This window comes from Typha latifolia, chromosome 3 (genome assembly GCF_019914945.1).
Source record: "Typha latifolia isolate L0001 chromosome 3, TyphaL0001v2, whole genome shotgun sequence".
Lineage (NCBI taxonomy): Eukaryota > Viridiplantae > Streptophyta > Magnoliopsida > Poales > Typhaceae > Typha > Typha latifolia.
Genome location: NC_133088.1, coordinates 729,595 through 749,039, shown reverse-complemented (window position 1 = coordinate 749,039; position 19,445 = coordinate 729,595). Strand labels below are relative to the sequence as shown.

The window sequence follows — 19,445 nt, the reverse complement described above, 5'->3', positions numbered from 1 at the left end:
CAACAAATTTGGGTCTATATCAGTACTGCAGTATATAAAAAGACAAGGCTTTAAGAGCAAGGTACATCACAAGACTATCTTCATCTACAGCTCCTGATTGATAAATACATTGAGCTGCGGTTAATAGTAATATGAGTCATTTGACGCTTTCAGTCAACTTCACTCGAAGATACAACTGATATTAGACAAGACTACAAACTAACAAAATGTTTATTGATGCTAAGGAACTATGCTCTGGTTCAATAATATTGCACAACGTAGGTTGTCAACTTTGGGACACTTCACCAATGCTATTGATAGTGGCATGAAGTACAATAATAATAATAATAATAATAATAATAATAATAATTAATTGACAACAGTCCTGCATATCCTCACAGGGAGAGTGATGTCCTTGATGGAACAAGAGGCGGCAAAGGATTTAAGACTTCGCGTCTCCAGTTCATAAATCCAGTCCACAACTCAGGAAGCCGAGTGGGTACCATGAAGGCATACCATGGCCACCCCTATATCTTTTGTTTAAGAACATGGCGTAGCTGAACCTTTTGGCTCTCCATCCTTGCCTCCAGAAGCTTTGCCTTCAAGCTGTGCTTTTGCACGCCTCGTGGCCACTCAATGCATCCCTTTATTCCTCGAGTTATATGAGGGTTTAGTGAGTCTGGGGAGCTCCACTGCCCTATGCTTGGTGAGCTTACTAGACCAACTTCACCGGACTTTGGGTCAGGAGATAGTGTGGCGTTGGATATCCTACCATTTGGTACTTCAGCTCCCATTTTCTTGCAATTTTCAGCGTTTGACGATCTCCAAAGTCTGACGATAGCCGATCCTTTCTTCCTGGATTGTCTAGTGGTAGTTGAACAAACCTCACTTATTTCACTATGTAACTTACCACTTTGTACATTCTCATCCCAATCAGTTCCACTAACCGAAGCATTATTCTCTTCATAGATACCATTTACAGACGGATCGCTGCCTTCCAAAGAATTACTAGAACCCTGATCCTCAACATGGCTTACAGTCTCCCATCCGCTATCATCTTCTGCATCCTCATTTCCGTCACCTGTTCCGTTTGCATATCTCTTTACTGGTCTTTCTAAGAATACATCAGTCTCAGGGCTTACTGTGTGGATCTTAGATGCATGGCTTGCAGGGCTATATCCGTAGCATTGCTCAATTTCTCTTTCATATGTATCTTCTCTTTGCTGGAGTTCTTCAAAGACAGAATAAATGTCCTCTGAAGCAGGAGGCTGGTAAGAGAACTCCTTAATATCATGAATGTTAATTGAGGAAGCTGACTGTCTGAGCACGTCAGCTTCTTCAAATGCTGCCATATCTGCGTCGCTTCTAATTTGCTTTCCGAGAAAAGCCTCCAGATCAGCCTGAAGCTTGGTTAACTGGGAATATTTCTGTTCAAGTGTCAGCTTTGCATCCACCAGCTTCATCTGCACCCTTTCTTCGCGCCAAACTTCTGCCATCTGCAACATTCTCCTCTCTTCCTCGACTTCTTCTCTCATTTTCATCGACTCGCTCCTCAAAGCCTCAACCTCAGCTTTGTCTTCACCGATCTCCTTGGCTAGCTCATCGCACACCTCCTCCATGAGCTCTCGTGATTTCCTTTCCTTCTCATAGTCTTGCAAATAGCGCTTTGCAGATAATTTGGCCTCTGCTAGTTCATTCACCAGCTTGGAATTCACAATCTCTAGTCTCTGTCGATTTTTCCTTTCCCTGTTGAGATCTTGCTTGATGGCATCAATTACATTACGGATCTTCTCATGCTCTCTGCTCCGCCATGAAGCCTTCTCCTCTGCAAGCTTTCTCAAGAAGTGATCGAGCTTCTTTTTTGCAGACCGCCTCTCATCCTCAAGCTCACGAATGCGGCTTCGAGCCTGCTCGAGCTGTGGTTGGAGGGAAGAGTCAAAGGAAATCATCATATGCTTCTGGTCTTCAAGAACCTTACAATGCCCATATATCTGGCAGACCTCATTGGAAGTCCTAGAATATCCAGGATCCCATTTGGTTGCCCTCTCCATTGTGCTATGGGATAAAGCAGCACACGCTTCAAGCTGATCAAAGTACACAGATTAAGAAAAAGGATCAATAGAAGAAACAACTTTCCTCTAGTGCACAACAAAAAGAATTAAGGATACCTTTCCGGTGCTGCCATTCTTCTGTCCATTCCTTCTGCTAGTATGAACACCTATTGCCTTGTGACTGCAAACATTGGGTATCTGTAGATCCCTGTGATTAAGCTGAAACAACAAAGAGGGTATTGTTAAACAATGACGATTGCCACAAACTCTAAGCAACATTTTACGATATAAATCAAATAGAGACCACTTTGGTCGCCGATTAACCACAGCCAAACCACTACTATCTTATTCGACAGATAAGATGACCACGACCAAGAGATACCACATTCTTTGACCAATTGAAGGTGACTGCTAAGATTAAACCAGCAAGTCCAGAGTAGTGATAGAGATCCCTAATTGTTTTAGATTGAGCATCATGATCTTTATCGATCTACTAACTTATACTTCGGTCATTAAAAGTTGAATTTTTTTTTGTGCAGCACTTGATATCATTACCAAATCAAAAGCGATAAGAAATAAGAAAAAGGAGTTATTTTTATCATGAGAGCGCCAGCAAGATGCAAACTTTTCACCAGATTCTACCAGAACTCAGGCATCTGAACCCTAATACAATAGCATTGTTAAAAAGAAAAAGCACCCAGAAACAAAAGGAAGCGTAGATCTCGCGGGGCCTACCTCCAACCCTATCCACCCTCCCCTACGCTCGACCTCCGGGAGCTGCATCTGCCACAGCCCGGCGGCGAGCTTCCTCGCCGAGACGGCTACCGCCTCTCCGGCTACATTGTGGTTCCTTCGGCGAGTCTTTCCGCCAGGGCCATCCGGCGCGCGATCCCGGTCGTGGAGCTTCCATTTGAGGAGGGGAGTGGCCGGGCCGCTCCGGCGGCCTCCGGGGGAGGGGATAATCCGCCTCCGTCGAGAAGCAGAGGAGGCGAAGGGAAGGGATGGGTTGCAGATGCGGCGGTGGGGGCGGCGAATCCGAGGTGGCGGGGCGAGGAGATCAGAGGAGGGAGGTGGGATTAGGGTTTTGGAGGAGGAGGAGCGGAGGTTGGGTGGAGATGGAGCCATGGGGCCTGTCTGATTTTACTGCGATTCCGACGCCATTGGAGTGGGAAGAAGAGAGAGAATGAGAGAAATGAGGGGAGAGGCGGGGAAATGGGGACCTGTGAGTGAGATCTAAGAATTGTGAATTATTTTGATGGATAGAAAGTGAGGAGGGAAATAGAAATTTTCGAGGACTTTCTTTTCAATGGAAACCCCTCAAATTACGTCCTAAAATATTTACTAATTTATTATACCTAAAATATTTCTTTAGCATTACATTTAACATATAATTTATTTTTAACTCGGGTGCCAAATTGTAAGAAGTCCAACTCTACTACCGATAGAAGTAGTATACCAAAAAGAAAAAGAAAAAGAAAAAAAAAGTACGTGGAAACTTGTATGCCAAAATGTTAAAAAGACCCATATCATTGGTTGCCTTTATGGCCTTCTCCATTAGTCATTTAGCTCTTGTGATCTACTTTAATAAATGATAGAGATGTTCCCTAATCTTTGGTCCCCCTTCCATTAGATTTTAACCACTGTTTGAAGTTTAGTAGCAGTTGAAATTTATTAAAAACTAATAATCTAATGAACTTAATCTACTAACCATGATTTTAATTAACATCAGATCTCATGCTCTTCTTCTCCTCCTTTCTTCCTAACCTTGAGCTAAATAACAACTTGTACAAAACTTTACACTGGAAGTTACATGCAAGAAGGTTGCCATTACTCCATACAGTCAGTTCATGTACTTGACCTTAAATAGGGCACACTGATAGTTTGATGACAATGTGACAGACAGACAGACAGACAGACAGACAAAGGCACCATCTCTTAGAAGCATTTAGTAGATAAAAGAGATATTCTACTTCTTAGTACTAGATGCAAAATATTAAATATGTTTCATTAACTTCAAGAACTAATCAAATTGCTTATGTTAGAAGCTAATTAGAAACAAATCAATAATATTGCTTTTCGACAAAACTTTTCTTTTGCAATGTATATAGTTGGCCAAAGTAAGAATTAAGAGAAGATGGTTAACTCTAAACTTCTCTTAAAACACATCAAAGTTGACTTACCTGAAGCATCACATGACTACATCATACATTATTCTTATCACCCAAAATGGTTTGACTAAGACATCCAAGCACATGATCCAACTCAGTAATGTCTGATACTGCCAAACCCTCCTAGAAAAGAAAAGAAACTACATTAATGGGGGTGTTACTAAATTACATAAATAGGTAGAATATTTTCATGTAAGATATTTGGCTGTGCTGTCACATGGCAGGTGTGGGCATGCACTAGGAGAAGGCTTTGTCTTTGTCTTTGGATGCAATAAATAAACAAGGGGGAACATGAGATAGATGGATGGATCTGTGAAGGGGGACCATGCCACCATGGCCATGGCTATGAGCCTTCCTTCTTCTTCTTCTTTTCTTCTTTTCTTCTTCTTCTTCTTAAGCTCAGATGAGATGGGTCATGGGGTCGGTCACATGATAAGCAACTGTTTTAGGTGTCATCTCAGGTGGATCCTAAGTTACGAGAGTAATTGCTATCGTGCTTTTTTTCTTTTATGAAAATTTGCGTATAATATCTTATATTTTTATTATTTATAAATTAAAATTTATGATTTAATTAATTTTTTTAAGAAAATAAGTAAAATATTTTTTATATATGTTTGGTTAATTTTAACTAACGGATCTTAATGGTAGAGTGTTTTCTGCATGTATTCGCTAAATTATAAATCTTAATTTATAAATAGTAAAAATATAAAATATAAACTATAATTTTATTAAAATATAGGGTATTATATACAAATTTATCTTTCTTTTTAATATCTAAGACATTGCACGGTAATAATTCTATTTCTTATATGTGATTTCTTTTTCTTTTGTCTTTGTTTTCCAAATGGGCTTCATTGCAGCAGGAGAGATTGATACTGTAGAATAAGATATTTGATGTCCATGGTTGCAGCTCACATGATAAGTCCAGTTCATGACCCAAAAACCAAAAGGAAAGGAAATTAAATCCTAGACCATGCTTGTGAGATATGGAGGTAGGAAGGCCAGAGTCGAGGGCACTTTTATGATTACAAATAAATCGAAGGGTGCATTTGAAGAAAGAACATCACAAGATGTGTAGTGGATTAGGAGGATATTATACAAAATTAGACCTAGAAATTCGTGTCATTGGGAGGAGGAAAGGAAAGGAAAGGAGAGGGTGGCATGTTTTGGATGCTAACCTACTATATATATTTTTTTAAACTTAATTTATAAGATGGATTAGGATGAGGAAGCATCGTACGTGTTATTAACTAATAAGCTATTACATGTTTTGTTTTGAAGCTTTTTTTCATTCTACACCCTATCTTTGTCGTTATTCTTTGACTCTTTCATGAGCTAGCCTAGCCTAATCGGGTCCAAACATTTTGGGCCCAAACTGAATTGGGCCAGAATTGAGGTGGTTCTTTTACGAACAAAGGCCGTTCTTCTAATGACCCAATAAATAATACTGTGAGAAAATTGTTAGGATTAAATTGTACTTTGGACCAAAATTATTTTGCCCCCTAAACTTTATTTTGTATTACTATATTTAAATTGTAACTCATTAGATTTTCCATTCAAGATTATTTACCGGTTTCTTTTGTATCACTAAAAGTCACTGTGAATTTTCTCTTTGAATACATATTTATGTCTAGAAAAACGACTATATATTTAAGCCATTTTATATTATTCATCCAAATATAAAGGGAGAAAATATATTTAATCTCTGGTAGTTAGAATAGAAAATTTTGGGCTATCAATCTCAATGGGAAAGAAGAATATATATATATAAACTAGGAATATTTCTATCACTATCTAATCTAATTAGGATAAGATTGTCACTGATGGTGCACCAGCATTGAATGAGTCAGGCGAGAGAGAGAGAGAGAGAGAGAGAGAGAGATTAGGAGAAGAGCTTGAAAGTCCCACTTAAAAGGCAAGTAATTAAAAGATTCTGTGGAACCAACTCTTTCACACTTCACAGTTTATACGACTTAGATTGTAATATATATTTTGACACCATCTTGATCTGTTTAACTTCTTTTTCTTTTCTTCTCAAATTCTTATTCTGCCTTGTTTTGGTCAAACCATTTCAAAACAATAGTTCGAAAATTTAAGAGTGAAAAGCATCTTGATATGATATAATAAGAGTTTTAAACTTCCCAGTTGGAAAGATGGATAGATTCCTTTTCCTGGTCCTCTCCACATTTGATTAACGCCCGCCATCAAATAGTTAGGTAACCAAGCACATCAACAGTATATTATTCTAAAACTATTGGCTAACTAATATATATATATATATATATATATATATATATATATATATATATACAACAAAGTTTTCAAGTAGTATTATTTGAGGGTTAACTTTGACTCTTCTTAGAGCTAGACATCTTAAAATGGACAATTGAATGAGATATATTCCTTAATTTTGTCTTCTCTTCCACCTTTGAAATCAGGAAGTCGATAATAGACCTTCAAATATGTGACAATATTTCTATTATAATGCTGAAATAAGTAAAAGAGAAGCTAGTTTTATAGGTACTGTTAGATTTATTTGGACTTATGTAATTGGTGAATTGTATTTTAAAACATAATTTATATTTATGTAATATGTCTAGATTTTATGTATGAGTATATGCACAAGTTATAAAATATTTAATAAATAATATTAAATTTAAAAGTTAAAGTACTCCAAATAATTTTAGAATCGTTATTGAAGTACTTAAATGGTATCATGATAGTTGAAAAAGTATGACATTTTATCTTAAGGCACAGAAACATGCACTCTATATTCAATTGTTTAGTATGCCATTTGAACAAGGCGTTCGAACGTACTCTGGACTCGTTCGAACTCACCCTGCAACCGTTTACATCATATTCGCATATATAGAGAGTTTGTTTTGGCCATTTAAACGTACTCTGCAGGCGTTCAAACATACAAAGTTTCATATTTGGTTATTTGGAGCGCATTCACACTCCAAGTCGTCGTGTTCAAACACACTCGAATCGCATTCAAATGCGTCGACGTAATTTACAATTTTTGCAGTTACGTGATATCTAATTTAACTTAGGTTTGACTTTATTTATAACAGATATTTATCTTATCTCTAAGAAATATACTTATCTTATTTCTAGAAAGTATATAAAATATTTTAATCTAATCATAAGAGAATTGCCAGATTAGAAAACACTTTTCTACTTTAGACGGAAAGTGTTGAATCATTCTCATTTCAATGCATCTATATTTGATCTGAAAGAATTACTTCTTAAGGATCACTGAGATGGAATGATCAACCTCGAGGGTCATTGAGATTTAGAAGTCCATCACAGAAAGCAATGTATTATGAGGTATACCAAGCAAAGTTGGTATAAATTGAGTTGTGAAAATCAGTGGCTGATTTGTAAGCTGTTTGTTAACTGTTATAGGTTTTAGTGATTTATTTTTATCCGAGTTTGGATTCGTGAATTTTTTTACCCGGTTTGAAAATTTTTTACGTAAAATTTTGTGTTTGCAATCGTCTTTTTCACGCTTTATTTTCAGCATATTATTATCGATAACATAATATGATAGATCACTATCTCCTGGGATATTTCTTATATTTTTCAATATGTATTATAGTATATCTAAATATTCACGTAAAATTCAGTTTTTTAACGTCTTATAAATAAAAATCCAAGATTACTATTCTTTTTTTCCAAACTTTGGTGATGCAAAAGTGTGGGAAAATTTTCTCATTGGGTGGCCGCTAATATCAAAGTCATATTCCAAACATAAGACTCATTTATACGAAGTACATCCTAATTCAAGGAATGACTTAATTAATTTGGTCTCCTTAAGCATCAGAGAAATTTTATTGACTGGCTTTGCGAGGAGCTTAATCTTATCAAGCACATTATACAAATTAACTACGAAATTTCTTACATTATCTTTTTTATTTCTAATGAAAGATTTGCCACGTAAGATTAAATAAGCGGTGAGTCAGCACTGTTACGTTTTATTACGTCATGTATCATGCACGTTACTATCTCCATTTCTATATGCACGTGTTTAACTTAATATTGTAAATAAAAACAAAATCAAATTTGTTCTTCTACAATAAAGGTAGGAAGCTATAACCTCATGTCACCTTATCTTTTAGAAACAAAATTAATTAACGCTAGTGCTGCTTTATGTCAATTAATTGTATGGCAAAGGGAAAAGATATCTCACAATATATGGAGGTTTTTATTTTATTTTATTAGATTAGCTTTAATAGAGGTTATAAGTTTTGTTTCGCTTGCAGAGATGTTGAGGTTAATATTTAATACATTTTTACTAGAGAGTTATATAAATATGATTTGAATCTATTGTTATTAATTTGTTTTTAGAAAGGTTTAGTCTTTTCATCTAATTTATGATCTATTAAAAACATGGGCAAGAAAATAGAGTTAAAACAAAATAAAATCTTGGACACCGCTGATTATTAAGTGAAGTACTAAAAATGTCCTTGAAGCTAGCTGCTTAGTTTGTATATGATGCACTTAAGATTCTAATTAACATAATAAATAAAAAGAATAAACTCATGTCTAGAAGCATATTTTTTTCTTCGACGACCAAGTAGGAGTTGAGCCTTTTTGAGGACTAGGTAATTCTTCAACTTTGACAAGTGTTTATGATGTAATCTTCTAGTCCAAGTGGATTATTCAGACCTCCATCTCATCTCTATCTTTGGAAGCCCATTTGTTTTCTTTTTTTAAATTCCTACCATACCGTTACATTCTTGTGTCATTAAGTTAAATATAAATATAAATATAAATATATCCATGCATGAATAAAATCATCAATCATCAATATATGCTAAAATATATGCCCTAATATCAATCTAAAATTAAAGCTACGAGACAATCCGATGGCATGTATGTAATGGATAAATTGTTGACCTATTTTTGACCCAATAATGAAACTTATGCATGCAATGCCAAACTCTTTTTGCCAACTTAATTAGCATCCAGGCAGCAAAAGGGTGCTACCTACCTTCCTACCAAATCATTTAGTCTAGTTCCGTAGTAATATTAAATACCTCTGGAGGAAGCTCACAGGAAAATGAAGTAGTAGTGATAGATTCCCAGGAGATGCTATGTTCACATTCAATAGTAACTACTACCTTTAAAGATTCCTCATGGCGACTTCTTTCACACCATCAATTCTTTCTATTGTTACTTTAGTTCTAAGTTGTCATGAAATGAGATGCAGTTTGGTGTGGTGCTAATAAAAGATCGATGGTGATTACCTTTAAACCTTTTTGCCTAATTTCCACCTGCATGTATACATAAACTATCAACATAAATAAATAAATAAAAACTTTATATATATAATAAGGAGCACTAAAGTAAAAGGCTATTTCTATTTTGCATATAGACATAAAGAATTCGTATATAATATTGTACGTATATAGTTGGTAAATGCATAACTCTATAAGCGAAGTCAAATATACTTAGTCCTTTCCTAGACGTTTGGATTTCCCATGACCAGGGAGGAGTAGTGTGATTCTGCTAATAAGTGCCGGCGCATATATATACTTAATACAAAAATAATTAATTACTAGTTATTAGCTTACTAATTTTTTTTTTATGTTTTATATTTTAACAAAATATTCTAATAGGTATAAGAGGTTGACTTTATTTAATTGAATAGACAATTTATAATTTAAGTAACAGATAAGCTTGATAAAATTTAAGTTCGGAACCTCTACTTGACATAGTGTCAATAAACAAACATTATTGATATAATTATTTTCTATGAGAAAAAGTCTCTCGGTATGTATATATATATATATATTATCTGAGTCTGAAGACTAAATAAATGGTCAATTCTTTCTAAATACATAGACACTTACGTTTCGTTAAGATTTTAGCTAATATAGTAAGTTGTCTAATCTAGACTTGAAATTATATACATCGCCGAACAATTATTCTGAATCAAACGCTGTCAAGATATGTTCTAAGTCATCGCGCTGCCGAGCTGCTCCTTCAAACCAACAGTACTGCCAAGCTGTCAACCGAGTCGAGCCGTTAAGCCAAGCCACCAAATCACCAAATAAATTATTTACAATATTATTTTGGTTTGAAGTTAAAACCATGACCTTCTTGGTCATGAAAAATGTATCTACTAACTCTACTAGAGTTAGTTATTAGTCTCTCGGTATATTTGATTCTAAATTCTCAGCAAATTTTTAAACGAATGTATGTGGTTGAGGTATAAAATTTTTAAGCAAAACGGATCAAATTTAGTCACAGTACAATCAGCAGAATTTACCTCTAAAAAAAAGAAGAAAATCTTCTAATAAATAAATAAATATATATATATATATATATAGGGTGAGGATGATTAAATCCCAACCGCATACTTTTTCGACATTAAAACCAGGAGGGTGCAAAGCACGTGACAGACAGACAAGCAATTGGAAACGAAAAGATTCCCTCACAAAAGGGCGCGTTCACACGATCATTTCCCAACTCCCCGACTCCTCCCAACCGAAAGATTCCCTCCCCCGAACCCCATTCACACCGCAAACTAGACTCCATTTCTCCTCGTCGGTGGGCACGAATCCCGACGCCAGACATCCCACGGTCCACGACGCCTTCTCCGGATCTTGACATATAGAGAGAAAAATAAAAAAAGAAAGAAAGAAGAGATCAGTGCTGATCTGTTCCTGTTCGTCCAACGTGGTATCAGGATTAGCTCTGACCCTTTCTCTTTAAAACCCTTCTTCCTCCCTCCCTCCTCCTCATCCCACTATAAATATTCCACCCAACCAATTCACTACATTGGATCTCCAACTCTCTCAACCCATTCCACCAAGAAGAAGAAAGAAGAAGAAGAAAGAAGAAAGGAGAAAGAAGAAAGAAGAAGAAGCGCATTTAAAAACAAATTTATTTATTTATTCATTCATTTATACATACATGGGAAATTGTCTGGATGCCCGAGGGGACGCGACATGGGTCGAGGAAGACTACGACGAGGAGGATTGGTACTCGTCGGAGGACGATCACTACAAGGAGAAGAGGGGAGAGGAGATGGCCCCGATCGAGGTGAAAGTGAGAATCTCGAAGAAGCGATTGGAGGAGCTGATGAGACGAGCCAACGGCAAAGGCTCGCGGATCCAAGAGCTCTTAGCGGATCTCGCTACATCGGGTGTACCGCAGTTTCATCAACATAGGGAACAGCATTGGAAGCCCGTGTTACAAAGTATACCAGAGGTCGCGGAGTAAAGCTTTAACCTGGATTTCTTACGATACTTACGACCACCACAACGATCCATGATTATTTTTTCATTTTAATTTACTGTAGATATTTGGTTGTTTTTGGATCGATCCTTGTAGCGAGCTCCGTTTCTTCGATCTTGAGTGTAGGTTAGATAAGATGTAGATTAGAAAGGAGAAGAAATTGAGATAGAAGGATCCTACCTACTTACTTACTTGTATGTATACATAATTGTGTGTTCATTACATGTACAGCATAATACTTCTCTCTCTCTCTCTCCTTTTGCATTTTTGAAACAAATGCTTAGATAGACAGCGAGAAACACGGCAAGACAATACAAAGCATCTAGAAGATCGACACTTGTAAGAGGAACCCATCGCTAGGAGTAGCAACTTTTGAAAGATGGAAACACATATCGGAATTTAATTTGCTTGGCCTTAATATTTAGTAAAGACCCAGACATCTTTCATCTTTTATTATGTTTAAGAATTCACTAATGGTTTCATAAGAATTGTTAGGTGCAAGATGCTGTTAACAATGATTGAACGCGGTTGCTAGCTGTTCTTGTGTGATTTTTTACTTGTTTGATTTGAGGAGTTGAGTCATTTATTAAAAAAAATATTAGTAGTCCAAGTTGACCTCGATGTGACATGAAGCGAGTATGAACTATATGCATCAGCAGGAATTAAGCTATAACTACGGCAAGATACTTCATTAGCAACCTTAATGCAATCGCAATATTTCTTTCAGCATGACAAAATAGTGATAAATGTATAATTCGCAGATCACCACCTGGATTACCTAGTTTATTCCAATATATTTCTACTACTTGCAGTTCAATTCCTCAGCACACAGCTTAGCACATTAAATAGGATGGCGTTAAAAGCTGTTTCACATGAACAAAAGGTAGGTAGCATGAAACCTCACATAATTAATAATACATAACTTGTATGAGTAACTGCACCTATCCCTTTGATGAACAATTTGTTAGGTGATTAGTCCAATGACTTGTGCAAGCTCATGTACTACAATTGAAGCTTGTTCATTGGTGCAAGTCAGAGACTATAATAAAGAGCACCAAACTGCCACCGGCATAAAACTAAACAAAGCGAATGATTGCAAGGCTTCTAACATGGACCACTACATATCATTGTATTATGGCAAATACTTGAAATTGAAACTTACATACAATAAATATTTGCTTTTTCCACAGGCATACATATGCATATCATTGCTATTTGAACTTCCGTGTGCAAAGGATTTTTTTTTTCCCCTCAAATAGTGCATGATTCAAGTTGTCACATGTCAGACCACAACTCAACAAACAAAGTAACAAGGATTACCATAAGGATTATTAGACGCAATTGCTATAGGATATATACTCTAATGTAGTTCGGCTTCAGCTCGTCGGCATGGCTTCGCCCACGAGGGCCACAATTAATGAAGCCTTAACAGTACAATAGCATGAAAGCATATATGTTTGTAGTACAGAGAAATTGACAAATGAGAAGATTATGATACATGACCGAGATATACATTTGCTCATAAACACCGAGAATTCCAACTGAGAAAAAAAATATCCCTAAACAATACACCTTTTCTGAAATTCTGCCATACCTTTTCTCTATACATATGCCTTATTATATAGCTTACAAGAATCTTGCCAGATAGATGTAGCTGTAAAGTTTTGAATAAATAACCTATCGCATGAGGAAGTAGTTCATCTAGCGTAATTGCGTGATTTGAAACATTCTGCAGCCAGTGAGGACCAACATAATCCAAACATACTTCTCCATTACCAGTTCAAGGACTTGAAGATCATACAGGTGGTGGCAGCATCCATGCACAAATATTGTAATGATAACGGGGGATGAACCAGTTCTAGTGTAGTAGTTCAAGAAACATAAACAAAGGAGTAAACAGCAGATGCTTCACACCAATTTTGTTAGCACCTGGAAAAGCAGATACAGTGAATTTGGTTAATATCTTTGTTCGATGAGCAAAGTAGAAAATCATACTGCTCAGCACTGATCACTTTCATTTTATTTCTCTTGGTTTTGACAATAAAATAAATTTCCAGTAAGTGTATTTCTTTATAACATTTTGAAATCTGTCATGAGAACGTCTCACAAACAAGATAGGAGCCAAATTACAACTGAAAAGAAGGCATCCTTACTTTACTCCCAACTAGCTACGAGTACATTATTGAGAAGAATAACCAACAATGTGTTTTCCTTGTAATTCAAAATTTTACTTTTCAGTTTTCTCATATTCTTATATATGTTGAAAATGTAGTATGCTAATCCAGAGTAGCAGAGGATGATAATGCATGAGAATTCTTTTACTGATACAGATGAGAGAAGGATTACAGTTTGTGAAAGAAAAGTGTTCAACAATAACAATTATCAAATTACCATTTTGTGCAGGTGTTGCAGATGGAAGTGCTGGAAAATTAACAGCTGCAAGAAACAAAGATGTATCATCGCTAACAGTGAGAAAAGCAACTATAATGAAGAGAAAAGATAATACAGTAATACTAAAGCAAGATAACCACCAGCACAACATAATTATGAAAATAGAACTAATTGAGAATAGACATGGATTGGACATATACACAACTGGGCTGTTGAAGATAAAAAGAGCTGACCAAAAATTTCTGGAAAATATTGCATTCAAAAACAAAATACAGAAATTCATATTCAAATAGCACAGTATATAATTTAAATAATGCAACAATAATCGGATATTTCATTAAAGGACAAGAAAATCAGTAGGAATACTACTCAACATGTAGGTTATATGAAAAGAGGTTCATAAAATCGTTGGATTAGCAGTTATATTCTAATGCGCGAGATATAATCATTTTATTTCTTTCTGTAACTTAATTCTTTTAGGATCCTATATTGGGATATGCAGGTAAGACAAAATTTTAAAAAAAATATATAGTATTTGAAAATGAAAGTGGGATTCTACATGAGAAGTTACTAGTTACTTTGTCATAGCATGCAGATCATGTCAACGAAACTGACCTAAAGTCTTTAGCTAATTGAGATGAGATGTTTTAACTTATTATGTATTTCTTCCATATTTAAGGAAAAGATAGATCAAAAACACCATATCGAACATGTTGTCTTATATCCTCTTCTTTCTTAAACATTAATACTTTGTTCTTTCAACTTTTGCCATCTTGTTCTAGGTTTTTGTGATTCTTCTGTTTTATATTCTTACATAAATATCTGAAAATATTAAGGTGAAATGTGTTGGGAAGCTTCTTGGTGTCTCAGAGTGAGTTGCGTACCTATCTTGAGGAATGGGACAAGGGAATAAGGTGGGGAATTGAGAAAATGGTTATTTTTGAGTGGTCGTTTGGTCTCTATTGGAGCTTGCCGAGTGGGATCGGGCTGCCGAAAAAATCAAAGACCATCACACCACTCACCGATCAGCCCTCTCTTACCCCTCAAATTTAATTTAAGTCTAATGTGTTAAAATAGAAATACCTAATTTTTGGGTGTTGCGGTGTTGTCGGCGAATCGCGCTGGCCTGCAAATATATGGGCTGCAACTCAACCGCAACCCAGCCCAACACTTTCGGGCTTAAATTAGCCCATTTAGTCATTTAATTAGTTTAAATTTAAAAATTATGATATGGATTAAACTAAAATTTTGTTATATACTTATTATTAAAAGTGATGATTTTTAGCATGCGAACTAGAGATTTCAGTTGTTTTATCTAGACTCAAGTAAATAAGTTCACTCATATATTTATTTCTCTTGTATTTTCTGCTTTTTATCAGATCACGTATTTCTCTGCGTGCAAAGTAAATATTATATTTTTGTGTACATGACCAGTCATGATTTTGATTTCGGATCATTAAATTGATAGTAGAGGAAAAAACTGAATATATATAGTAGTGAACTAACTTATAGATGCAAAAGAAGAATGAGTACAGAAGTTTAAAAAAACAATATAAGTTGTTGACGTACACTTATTGCAAGAAGATGATGGTGCTTGAGATGACGAAGGCCAAGGGGCTGCAATATTGTCATTCAGATCACAAGTAAAACTAATCCCAGAGGAAGGGTCAAATGTGGCATCTGATGGCATACTCGGTAGAAGGCATCCAGATTCTGGAGCAAAATATTAAAAAATAAGCATTTGCATTACAATATGATTCAAGAAACATAATCATTTTAAACATAATAATTTTAAGTTTGGATCAAAGAAGGGGTGGCAAGATACATGCACCAACCAACTTCATGATTTCATCTGAAACAAGGTAAATATGATGCTATGTATAAATAAACAGGCAAGAAAGTTTTAACAACTAAGCGTACCTTGAGATCCAACTGGTTGACAGTTCGTTCAATCAGCCACAACCACAAAAAAAAGAAGACCAAAAAAGAAATATATCAATAGATTAATTTGGTAATCCAAGGATGCTTGACAATACAGATAGAAAAGCAAAGAAAAAAAGTTCTTGTATGACCCTGTGTCCCTGTCTTCACCATTTCCACACTAAAATACTATGCAATGGAATATTAATTTTGATTCTAATTGCGAATGTATTAACATGACTAACCTTGGAGAGAAAAATCCTTGAGAGTTACTTGACACAAGCTATAGATGTTTGTGCTGACATTCATATTTTGTAACTTCATACCAAGCAATGCAGCACAATCTAAGGCTTGCAGATTAGTGATGAAACTCTGCTTTTGCAAATGAGATACATAACTGTCCATAGCTTTGCAGCATGAAGTGTGGTTCCTGATTATTCTCCCACAATTTTCTGCAACTTTACTGGTGTCTGGAAAAACTAGTGGACAAACTGCGAATTGGAAAAACAATTAATGTCACAGATTCGTATCTTAAATATACTGGAACAATACTCAAACGTATCAGTGCACATCAAGGACAATCCAAAGTGTCCAAATATGCATCAATTGGAATATACACAGTAAAATCACTCAGGTATGAAAATGGACGCAAAGTAGAGAATTATATACATCTAAAAACTGAGTTAAACTTCAGAGCAGTACAGTTTTAACACTGCAATCTATATCCTATGGAAATGTAGAAGGTCGAATACAACTGAAGAAAGAAATATCCGTGTGCTATATGTGCATATTGAGACAAATGGCAGAAGAGCATAGTGAAGAACATAACATGTCTAATAAGACATTTGTAAGGTGTTGTTTTCTTATTAGACATACCAGTATAGTTTGCATTTGAGTAACATCATTGTAGTCTATGATAAAGTGATAGAATCTGTGACAAAATTTAAAGAGCTAATCAAACTAGCAGATGCAGATTTAGTCGACAGGAGAATGGTCTTTGTGAGGCTACCTCCATTGACTTTGCAGTTGGATAGCTGCCTTAGTACTTTCTTTGAAGATAATGGATTGAGTCTACTGGATAACCACCTAAGGACAATGTTTCTGCAACTGTCAATTTTAGATGGGTGCTCGCTCATGGTATTAGTGATATCCAAGCTTGTCAAACTACCATCTCTCAAAGCAATCTTCCTTGCAGCTTCATTTATAGCATTCTGACATATTTGGCTACAACATTCATTCACTGGATCCACTTTCCCACATGCAGCCAGGAGTTTTGATGAGTCAATAACACTTTCAAATTGATTGATATCATTTACTGGGCAAGAGCCTTTTGTGAGGTTTGAAAGGTGAATGGAGCATATATTTTGAAGGTCATCATTGGCACCCTGACTTGCTAATAGCTGTTGAACATCTGATAGGCAGTATTTTGCATGATAAGAATCCAAGGCAAGCAACCCTGTGTCTTTGCTTGATTGCCCAATCAGTATCGTTAGAGTAGCATGAAGCTGGGGGCAGCAAATTACGTTTGCTAAGAGAGGGGCAAAAGAAGCCAAACAATCAACAGCAGTTGTGCTTAACAGACTGTCAACAGCACTGAAATTTAATGAACATCGCCCTACAGAAAAAAAAAAAAAGGTCATACTGAGTACAGTCTATGCATCTTTATCAGCAATTTAAACAGCTTTCCAGATGTTGTAACTCTGAGCTTGTAAAACCTGATAACTTTGGTGTGCTGTTGTTGAAAAATGGTGTCAGCGGTGAAGGTGCAAGAAGAGGAATGAGTGGTTGGGGGGAACTATTTGGAGAAGCATTAGCTGGAAGAAAGCTATCCTTTTCTACCACAGAATCCATCTGATAGCTTTGAACAACTATGCTATCCAATTTGTAGAAGACATCTTGTAAACCTGAATGGCAAGTATAATATATCACGATAAAAAGATGTCAGGCCTTCAGAGTGTGCCACAACTATGTGAGGTATAGAAATAGAAACTAAGGGACGAATTTGTTTCCGATAAGCAACTAGTATCAAAGATAAATTTCATGAAGAAAACAATGAGAACGTCTCCTCTACACTGTACTGGGATAGAAAACGCCAACAGTTTTAGAAGACTAGAAACAGGAAGATTGCATTCAAAAGAAAATTTTGCCCTGAGCTCCACCATTTATTTGCTGGGAGACATCAGTAAGTAAATCTTCTTCGCAAGTATCACCTTTGTCCACCAAACTCCCAACTATAATCATGTCATGGAACTGCACAGGATTGAAAGTACTCTATCTGATGTAATATAAAATAAAAATGGGATATGTTTCTATTTCATCACCAAGAAGTCCCCAGGCAGATACGAAGTTGGCATTGTTAGCATACAAATCACCATGTTCTCCCTTCACATCAAGCCTCATAGCTAAGTGAGTACGTTTCCGACGTACAGTCTTGGTAATTTGTCGCCACAAAACATAAAACAACTCTTCTCGATTTTATTATCGTCAATGTTTACATGGTTTAACCACTAATCTATGTATGTGATTCCACAAATGTATAAAAGAATTTCGTCAGCAATCTACTTTAGACGCCAGCTATTAATTTCTATAATCAGGCAACATGCAACTCTCTAAACCCTAAGACATACAAAACCAAGTCCACCATACCGATAACCACATCAAAATTGCATCTTTTTAGCCAAATCGATACGAAAATCGTACAGACATCAAAATTTCCAACCCATCGGGTCAACCAAAGCAAGAATTCAAAAGGTAAAGCAATTAAATCCCTATTCACCACCAAGACTCGCACAGAACACCACCGCAAAACAAAAGGCAACCAACACCACAATGCCGATCGAAATCCCCGCAACTCATCTATCAAAAACCACAAAATTACCCAGATCAAACACCCAAACGGAGTAGATCTCCACATCCGACCAAGAAGAAACCACGGAAACCCATCAAGGAGATCAAGCTCAAGAGCAAACTCACATAAGAGCAACAGGAGGCCACCGATAAGCCTCGGGGGAGGAGGAAACATCGCCGGGCTTCCCATTCGCTTCGCTTCCTTCCTTTTTTCCCCCCCGCCTCGAATTTGCTGAGAAGAAGAATGCTGTGATGGTAGTGGTGAAGGGAGTGAGCTTACCGCTCTAAAGTGGGAGCTGGAGACAGGCTTTACAGTGAAAGCATTAATAGCAGTATATTTATGACGGCGGTTATTTGACACAACTGCTAAGTCATGTGATAATGTCACTCCCCCCCACTTGACTCTTTCCTCACCAACCAAAGCTCAAGTACATTTAAGTAGTACTGTAGAGTCTGTCGTAGTACATTGCCTTAACTTAATATGTGTGACTTTATCACCTAATCTAATAGTGTATACTATAATTTGGTTTTAAAGAAACCAAACTAAATTACTTCCTGTATTTACGATAATAACCAATCGTTAGGCAGTTGGGCCCATTTAATAATGAGCCCCAAAAAATTATTAGATATGGCCCAATAAGAAGGTGAGCCATAGCACTTGTTGCTATGGGCCAATGTCTCTTCCTTTTTATGATGATGATGTTATCTTACAAAACTAAAATTTATATAGAAAGAATACGATTAATTACACTTTGCTCTTCTATACTTTGACTATTTATCACTTTACTCTTCTATATTATTAAAGTGTATAAATATCCTGCTAGACTTTTAAAATGTTACA

General features: G+C 36.1%; 2 protein-coding genes across 2 annotated transcripts; both read right to left on the bottom strand.

Moving 5' to 3' along the window:
- Positions 1-192: 192 nt before the first annotated feature.
- Positions 193-3,293, bottom strand: LOC140783265 (uncharacterized). Its single transcript, XM_073130082.1, has 3 exons — positions 2,766-3,293; positions 2,148-2,249; positions 193-2,063 (listed from the first exon to the last, which is right to left on the bottom strand). Exons 1-3 carry the CDS (start codon positions 3,153-3,155, stop codon positions 507-509), a joined length of 2,049 nt encoding a protein of 682 aa, XP_072986183.1. The 5' UTR covers positions 3,156-3,293; the 3' UTR covers positions 193-506.
- Positions 3,294-12,860: 9,567 nt separating this feature from the next.
- LOC140785150 (uncharacterized GPI-anchored protein At1g61900) lies at positions 12,861-18,923 on the bottom strand. Its single transcript, XM_073132908.1, has 8 exons — positions 18,731-18,923; positions 17,473-17,661; positions 16,767-17,372; positions 16,003-16,248; positions 15,758-15,769; positions 15,407-15,550; positions 13,838-13,882; positions 12,861-13,375 (listed from the first exon to the last, which is right to left on the bottom strand). Exons 1-8 carry the CDS (start codon positions 18,792-18,794, stop codon positions 13,305-13,307), a joined length of 1,377 nt encoding a protein of 458 aa, XP_072989009.1. The 5' UTR covers positions 18,795-18,923; the 3' UTR covers positions 12,861-13,304.
- Positions 18,924-19,445: the final 522 nt, after the last annotated feature.

Bases quoted from the DNA above. Each gene is read 5' to 3' on its own strand.
- LOC140785150 (XM_073132908.1), bottom strand. From the start codon at position 18,794: ATGGGAAGCCCGGCGATGTTTCCTCCTCCCCCGAGGCTTATCGGTGGC. The intron at 17,373-17,472 runs GTTTTACAAGCT...TTTTTTCTGTAG, and splicing joins CAGCACACCAAAGTTATCAG to GGCGATGTTCATTAAATTTC. The intron at 13,376-13,837 runs GTAATTTGATAA...CTGCTTTTCCAG, and splicing joins TGCAACACCTGCACAAAATG to GTGCTAACAAAATTGGTGTG.
- LOC140783265 (XM_073130082.1), bottom strand. From the start codon at position 3,155: ATGGCTCCATCTCCACCCAACCTCCGCTCCTCCTCCTCCAAAACCCTA. The intron at 2,250-2,765 runs GTAGGCCCCGCG...TTGTTGTTTCAG, and splicing joins GAGGGTGGATAGGGTTGGAG to CTTAATCACAGGGATCTACA. The intron at 2,064-2,147 runs GTATCCTTAATT...TACTTTGATCAG, and splicing joins AGAATGGCAGCACCGGAAAG to CTTGAAGCGTGTGCTGCTTT.